Source organism: Lipotes vexillifer, unplaced genomic scaffold (genome assembly GCF_000442215.2).
Source record: "Lipotes vexillifer unplaced genomic scaffold, Lipotes_vexillifer_v1.1 scaffold970, whole genome shotgun sequence".
NCBI classification, from domain to species: Eukaryota; Metazoa; Chordata; class Mammalia; order Artiodactyla; family Lipotidae; genus Lipotes; species Lipotes vexillifer.
In genome coordinates, this window is record NW_006783115.1 from 302,564 (window position 1) to 311,292 (window position 8,729).

Genomic DNA, 8,729 nt, shown 5'->3' on the forward strand with positions numbered 1-8,729 from the left:
GGGGGAGCTTATTCAGGGCTTCCCTGGTGGCGCCGTGGTTAAGAATCTGCCTGCCAATACAGGGGACACAGGTTCACTCCCTTGTCTGGGAAGATCCCACATGCCTCGGAGCAACGAAGCCCTTACGCCACAACTACCGAAGCCTGTGCGCCTAGAGCCCACGCTCCGCAACGAGAAGCCACTGCAATGCGAAGCCTGTGCACCACAATGAAGAGTAGCCCCGCTCACCACAACTAGAGACAGCCCACGCACAGCAACGAAGACCCAACGCAGCCAAAAATAAATAAATAAATTTATTTTTTTAAAAAAAAGCTTATTCAGAAAAAGAGAAAGCTGTTCTCAGTTTCTATTTCCTTACCGTGATTATTTAACAACAAAGAGACTTTAAAGTCAAATACACTTGTTTAAAAATAAAGACCTCACCGGAAGCTAAGCCTCTAAAGGACCTTGCAGAACCATTTTAAACTGAAAACTGACCCCAAGGAGAGCTGAATAGCTAGTCACCAACATGCTCAGACGCACGTACCAAATATGCTCAGAGTCAAGTTATGCAGAAGCCAAGTAGCTTCAGTGTTACTTAGGATTTCACTTGAAAAAATGAGCTGGAATACTTCCAAGAAGTGAGAAATGTTTTCCCCGTTGCAAGCCTCCGACGCACTGAGGCTTCTCCCCTCCAGGAGACATGTCTCAGTGTCACCGTTTCCTTGTCAGACTTCGCTAACACTCTATTATGTCAAAGGGTGACAATCTTCAACAGAGAGAGAGAAAAAAATCTAACTTGCATTTGTTTTCCTGAAAAGTCCTGAGGTGTCACAGAGAATAATGCATGGGTTCTGAAATTAGGTTTAGGGACGAGGAGGCCACACACCCTCTGTGCAGCAGCCCACATGGCCAGGCACACGTGCTCCGCTGTGAAACTGCAAAGCCTCCTGCCAGGGCAGTGGCTCTCTGAGATGCCCTGTTCCGACCTGGCTTAGGGTGACACACAGGTTGCGAGCCCAGAGGAAAATGACATTCATTTATCTGGAAGGCTCTCCCTAACTTCTAAGCAAACAATCATTTTGCTAACTAGTTGTCACATTTGAGGGCATTTTCAATTCAGGAAGCTGGGAGAATAGAATAGGCTTAAGTTATTTCATAATCCAGCTTCATTAGACTTACTATGCTCTGGCACGAATAAGTTACAGAGGGAAGACACATAAAAATCAATTTCTTTGCAGACATTTGTGGACTGATAAAAGATCAAGCCAAACAGGCTATTAACGTTTTAAACTGTTTTTTGACTACTAACAATACCAGTTACACACTGCTGACACCCTCCTAAAGAAGGGTCAGCCCGAGAACTCATAGGCTAGTCACATCATCCTTCAGCATGACCCTCAGAGCTGACTTTCAACCAGCCCCCATCCTATAAGAGAGACTGGAGGAGACCAGTCCCTAAGGGTATGAGCCTGGTAGCTCATTGCTCAGAAGCACAACAGGACACATCGGATTTGAGAGACAGCAGGTGAAGAGTAGTGTGTGGGTCAGATCAGGCCAGCACCCATTTACTGAACACTTACTGTGTGCCAGACCCTGTGTCAGGTGCCTTGTTAGATCCTCAGAGCATGAAACAAATCTGAGTGCACATGAAAGCTCAAGAGAAATAACAGCAAAGACAGAGTATGCTCCAATGGCAAGTCCCATCCTCAGTAGATGGCTGCCTCAAAAAGCAGCAGGATTTGAATGCGCAGACATCACACCAACTTGCCTTGTGTTCTTTCCTGCAGTCTATCTCAGTGGTGCCCAATTCAATTACTCTGCAGGGAGTTCACAAATCCACAAGGCTTACACAAACCTGCATAAACTGCAGTCATGCAAAGTAAGGGATTTTTAAGGGTGATTTTGCCTATGTGCAATTTCAGCCTGAAAGTGCCGACTTTAGAATCTAACCCACATACAACACTGTGATTCCACCGTACTTTCTTGGTGGCATTCACATTGCAGGTTTGTCCCATTTTGCTTTCCTAAAGGGTGACAGAGGTTCAGTCTTACCTCATTGGCTCCGACAGAGCTGATCACACAACTCAATTTCTGGTTGTCCTTTGACTCCAGATAGATGGCCTGGCTCTTGTGGTACCTGTGGGAAAAAAGACACACATTTATTTTTTTAACCACTTTATTGAGGTATGACTGACATGTGAAAAGCAGTACGTATTTAATGTATACAACTCAATGAGTTTCGGGATAAGTACATACCTGTGAAACCATCACCATCAAGGCCATAAACATAATCCACCTCCTCCCAAAGTTTTCTCCCACCCTCTATTATAACTACTGTTTTGTGGCTGTTTTTTTCCTTTTGTGGTAAGAATATTTACCATAAGGTTTACCCTCTTAACAAATTTTAAGTGTACAGTATTGTTAAGGGCCCAAATTTAGAAAAGGAATAATGAAAGGACACAAAGGAGGGAAGAAAAACAAAAAAACACAACAAAAAATATAATTAAAGGAATCTTAATTTATAGTTGAGGAACAGCCTGGATTTCAGGTTTAATTTACAGGCTTCCATCCTTGGATTAGATCAGATGACCTCCTAATCTCCTTCTAAGTCTAAAAATTACATTCTTGGTTCCACTGCAGAGTGGAAAAGGGGGCCAAGGAAAACGCTGGAAAAGTAACTCTGTATTTTAGTTTTTTATTTGAACTATATGACCCAGTTCAAAAAGTAAATTATAATTTTTAAGTAAAACCTCTGTCCCCACTTTCTGCCTCCACCCCAAAACACTGAGGAGGGTTGGGTGGACAAAATGAACAGGTGGGCTTGAAGAGACTGTCCCATTATATATTTTCTATTTGTCCAAGTAAGTCATCAACAAGAAGGCAAGCCAAATTCAGTCCTTACTTTGATCACTCATTCAGCAAATACTCATTAGCCACTTGTTGTGTACCACTGACCACCCTGGAGGGTGGAGTGGACAGTTGAAGAAGGCCACAAGGTCCCTGCCGTCAGTAGCTTCAAATACAGTGGCAGTGACAAATATGAAATAATCACGCCTGGAAAGTACTAACTAGGTGAAGTTCTGACTGTTAGACTTGCACCAAAGGTTATCTAAATTGGCCTGGTCAGTTGGGAGAGCAGCTCTGAATGGAGTAGGTAAGACAGACTGCCCGCTTTCAGTCCCTGCATCTATTCTGTAGTGTAGGACCACCCTCACCTTCTTCTACAAGTTCAGGGACAAGGCAGAGGATGAAAAATGAGGAAGCCAGGGCCAAAGCCCAAATGAGTCAGTAACAGGTGCCACAGGAGGAAGGAGCAGCTACTGGATGAGAGGAGTTGGAAACATCAGCTGAGCTGCTGCTGGCAGCCCTGGCCTAGGCCAGCCCAGTTCAGTCAAGATAACCTTTGGTTCATTCTGGCTGCAAAGAGCTGGCTTAACAGACCCACTAACTCATATAACTTCCACCAAAACACATCTCCCAGCAAAGCACTGCATCTAACCATTATTTCTGTGTGGGAAGAAGACAGACTCTGTTTTGCTGGTACAGTGAAATAATCCACTGCTAAGATATCACAGTAAAGGATGTACTTCACTCCCACAATGGGCTTTTTCCAATCAAGGTTCTAAGCATTCTTTAACCTGCTACTTAGGAGCGGAAAACTCAGGTTTCCAAGTCAATTTACTTCCTGAGAACACCGTTAAAAGAAATCAAATCATAAATTCAATTAGAACAGCGAGACTGGTTTAGACCCAGCTTGAAAGCTGCTTTTGGCCAGGGATTAGTTGGTAAACTGGGTCAGGGGACCTCCATTATGCTAAATATGTAATATTACAAGGTCTGAATTAACAAAGTACATGAGGAAAGGTTCAATTAGTTCACAGAAAACTCAAACTTGAGTTTCCCTCACACATCTAAGCCAACCATCCTATGTAAATGGTAATGTCTTGAGTAATGGTTAGACTAAAAACAGAAGGGGAGGGCTTCCCTGGTGGTGCAGTGGTTGAGAATCTGCCTGCCAATGCAGGGGACATGGGTTCGAGTCCTGGTCTGGGAAGATCCCACATGCCGTGGAGCAACTAGGCCCATGAGCCACAACTACTGAGCCTGCGTGTCTGGAGCCTGTGCTCCGCAACAAGAGAGGCCACGACAGTGAGAGGCCCGCGCACCGCGATGAAGAGTGGCCCCCTTGGGCTTCCCTGGTGGTGCAGTGGTTGGGAGTCCGCCTGCCGATGCAGGGGACGCGGGTTTGTGCCCCGGTCCAGGAGGATCCCGCGTGCCGCAGAGCAGCTGGGCCCGTGAGCCATGGCCACTGAGCTTGTGCGTCCGGAGCCTGTGCCCCACGGCGGGAGAGGCCACCACAGCAGTGAGAAGCCCGCGTACCGCAAAAAAAAAAAAAAAAAAAAAAAAAGAGTGGCCCCCGCTTGCCACAACTAGAGAAAGCCCTTGCACAGAAACGAAGACCCAACACAGCCAAAAATTAAAATAAATACATTAAAAGAAGGCTCAACATTTAAAAAAAAAACAGAAGGGGAGAACATTCACAGTTATTCTATGGGGGTTGTGAGTTATTAAAGAGAAAAACACCAAACAACATGCAACTAGCCTCAAGTCATCCTGATACTACTTTCTAAATAAAGAAAGGTCATGGGTGTGGTGTAGGAGTATACTGCTAGTGTGGAAATGTTGTCAATATACTGCTCAGTCAAGAAAAAAACTACATCCATTATGTCCCTGTGTGGTAATACAACATAATGCGTGTTACATGTGTATCATATACACACATACATAAAAATTGGTAAATTTATATTAAAATGTCTATTAAGTGTATATTAAAATTTCATAAAAATATAAAGTTTTATAAAAATATAAAAGAATGATATTCTTTTTATTGCATAGCCTTCTTCTTTCCAGAATAAACAGATATTACTTGTAATCAAACAGTAAATAGTACTTTCTTATAAGTCATGGTACTGAAAAACACTGAAGTAACCAAAGGGCAGGAAGAAAACTTAATGTCACAAATTAATGTCTTAGGGTCTGCTAAAGACAACTCTGGGAGACAAGCCGGACAACTCTCCTGAGACGTGCTGCATTTTCCTTCAGATGCGCTCAGCACCCAAACCCCAACCCACTCGACTGGCTTTAAAGTAAACCTCAGGAGTAAACCACGCAATGTAATCTACTACCCCTGGGAAGCGGTCAGGGACCTGCACAGCTGGCCACCTCCCAAATCCGCCTGCTCTGGGACCGCCAGATGGTGGTGGCCTGAATGCCCAGCAGTGCACCATGTGCTCCCTGGGCTCCACAGGAGAGCTTGCCAGCGTGTTTCCCAAACCAGTTGATTCCCAGGTCCTCGTGAAGCAGAGGCCCTGGGACCTCCAGCGGTTGTCAGGCACCACACAATGGTCTTGGGGAACCATTATCCCTGGATATCAAATCTAGTAAATTACCCAAATTCCCTGGGGAAAAAAAAATAAGTCCTCAGAATTTAAAGTGCTCATGCTGGGGCGGCGGTTTCAAGATGAAACCAAAAAGTATATGACAACCGCAACATACAAATTTACTTGCCGATTTCTAAATACTAATTAAAAGGCGGGGGGGATTCAGAATATGTTTAGACATAAAAAAATGTTAAAAAAAAACAAAAATAAAGTTAAATTAGTAAAAATATACATTATCACTTTTTTTTACCAATTAACCTGTTTTACAAGCTACAACTCATCTCTGCTGAAAAAAATACTTTAAATAGCCTCAGAGAACAAGCCCCAAATGTCAAATTGACTTTATTACTAATGGAAATCCTGACCTGGGAATCCCTACAGTTAAGTTCTTAAAGCTCTGCCTCTACTGTTAAACCTGACAAACTAGAACCACCACTACTAGTATGGAGAAAAGCAATTTCTTCAGAAGGTGGGTCAAAAAGTGGGGCAGAGAAGGGGTAGAATTAATTTAATTTTGTATCCTACTGGGAATACTGATATTAATGTGTCATTTTCCCAAAAAAAACCCATGAACACCACGTTACCACTACAGGACTTCAAGGAATCCCGATTCTAGCTGTAGCGTCACTGTTTTGAGTTAATAATCTCTCGTGCCAGGCAAAGGCTGGAGGGTTAAATCCACCCATGCAAGTGGGTGACTTCACTGACTTCACTTCAGCAGTGCTGGATTTAAAGCGAGGAAAGAAAAAACAGTCCACCGGCACCATCAGTGAGTTACTTTAAAATCTCAGCTACTTTCGCAGTACTTTCTAAGAAGGGTCATTAGTTCAAATCAAAATGTGAGGAAAACTTACAGGATACAAAATGTCTTAAAAGCAGTATAAGACCCAGGACAAGGGAAGATGCTTATCTTTCAAAATGAAATGTAGCTTGATAAGCGTTCAGGCCAAGATGGGAAGCCCGAACCACGCTCATTTCGCTGGTCATTAAAACTGAATGAAACATGTTTTGCCAGAAATACTGTTTCACCAAACTACTACACATCACTGGAAAGAGCAAAAACTGATTCAGCCAACCTCTCAGCCACAGGCCACAACTGCTGGAAAAGAAGGAAGAATGAAAGCCTCCAAACTGACAAGGACATAAAAGCCAAACATCAAGAGCCTGGTGAGACGCGACAGGCCAGTCCCGGAGAGGACTCCTGGCAAACACCTTCCAGACGCGGGGTGGGGGAAGGGAGGGGCCTGCCTTTCAGCAGATGAGTCATGAACCTGACCTCCAAGGCCAAAGATGGGAAACACACAGAATACAGAAAACAACAGTCTCAATATTTAACAAGAGAGTAAGCAACTTGAAAGTCAGTAAAATACTAAAATGCTCCGAGACACTTGACAGATTCCTGCCGCCACTGGGAGAAAGACAGTGATCGTGACATTCCTTCAAAATGCTTAGGTGATCTACCACATCCCACCTGACCACTGTCTTCATTATGAAACACCAGTCACCGTGGGTCCTTTCTTTAGAAAAACAAGAATTTTATTTTACTGCATTTTCATCCTCAAGACATGTCTCACAAAGTCTAAGGATTAAGCCTTAGAAGGAGGAAGATCAGAAGCAATGCAATGACAAAACGAACATCATTTGAAATATCACATGGCTTTAAGATTCACAGATCCGTAAAAAACGCTAGTGATAAATCTCATCATTTTTGAAGATGGTTCTTATGTGTGGGCTTGATCTTTAAAGGTTATTTGGTTTTCATTATTAGAAACATCTTTCATTTTATTTTGCCCCTCAGGGTGTTGAGCTGTCAGGGCCTGCCACCTAGTGGTGCTGTGTTCTGATAAGCTATGTTAGGACACAACATAACTGGCCTCTTAGAAAAACAGTCGTCAAATGACAGGGGCAGAAGTCACTAAGATCAGGGATACAGGGGGCGGAGTCAAGATAGCGGACTAGGAGGATGCACAACTAGGGCACCTACCAGGCACCGGTGGGGAACCACAGACACCTAAGCGGACGGGAGGAACCCCCAGGGGCCGGGTAGGACGTGGGGCATCGGGGGAGTGAAGGGGGAGAAGTGGAGGCAGGACAGGACTGGTGCCCCTGAAGGGCGGCTGGGGGAGGGGAAGGGATCCCTCACCCCAAGGGGAAAATTGAGGAAACACTGGGAGGGCAGAGGATCAAAAGGGAGTGTGGCCAGGTTCCCCCTGCCCATTGGGGCCCCCAGGAAGCTGCTGAGATCCCGGGCCTGATCCTCTGCCCACGGAGGTGCCTTCCAGCCACGCGGGTCCTGAGGGAGTGGGAGGGAGGGAAGGAGGAGCAAAACTAAAGGCCAGACCTCTGGGACCAGCACCCCTGAGGGGCGGCTAGGGGAGGGGAGGAGCTCCTACACCCAGCGGGACCCACCCAGGGTTACGGGTCCAGTGACGAGGGAGACCCTGGGGAAGACAGTGGGGCATGGGTGCAAAGGAACGGAGGGGAACGGGGGCCAGCGCTTTCCCTGTCTGCTTAGGCACCGGGGAGCCCAGCAGGCAGGGTCCTAATCCCCTGCCCTTGGGGCCCCCCTCTTGCTGCTCAGAGCCCAAGCCCCTCCCCACACCCCCACCCAGGGCCCCACCCCTACACTGGGGGACCCCCTCCAACGCCCTGGGCCTAAACTCCACCCACACAGCCTCCCGCTGGGCCCTACCTCCAAACTCAGAACTCCACTCTCCAGAGGCCCTCCTTCCCACGAGCAGCCTGACCCCTTGCACAGGTCCTAAGCAGAGTCCCCAGCCCACGCTTGACCATTGCCCCGCCTAGGCCCCGCCCCATGCCCAAAGTCACCCGCCCACCAGCCTAGGTCCCGCCCCACCCTAAAGCCCACTCCTGCCCAAGTTCCACCCCTGCCTAAACTCCGCCCCCCTAGGCAAGACTCTTTTTTTTTCTGTTTTCCTCTTTTAGATTGGGGTTCTCTTTTACCTTGTTGATTCACTGCTGCTAATTCTTTTACATTTTTATTTTTCTTAATAAAGTTTTTATTTTTCTAATTTTATTTTATTCTTTATACTTTGTTATTGTTCTCTCCTTTAGGCTTGTCCCCCCCCACCTTTTTGTTTCTTTTCCCTGCTGTGGTTTTATTTTACCTTGTTGCAGTTGCTTCAATTAAAGTTTTATTTTTCCTACTATATATATATATTTTTTTTTATGCGGTACGCGGGCCTCTCACTGTTGTGGCCCCTCCCATTGCAGAGCACAGGCTCCGGACGCGCAGGCTCAGCGGCCATGGCCCACGGGCCCAGCCGCTCCGCGGCATGCGGGATC

At 46.0% G+C, this 8,729-nt stretch overlaps 1 protein-coding gene across 1 annotated transcript in view; it reads right to left on the bottom strand.

Moving 5' to 3' along the window:
• The window catches only part of SUDS3 (SIN3A corepressor complex component SDS3), a 38,925-nt gene that overhangs the window by 1,705 nt on the left and 28,491 nt on the right, over positions 1-8,729 (bottom strand). Inside the window, exon 11 of the mRNA XM_007455843.1 lies at positions 2,035-2,119. Within this exon, the coding sequence (XP_007455905.1) occupies positions 2,035-2,119 (85 nt within the window). The remainder of the gene's footprint in view (positions 1-2,034; positions 2,120-8,729) is intronic.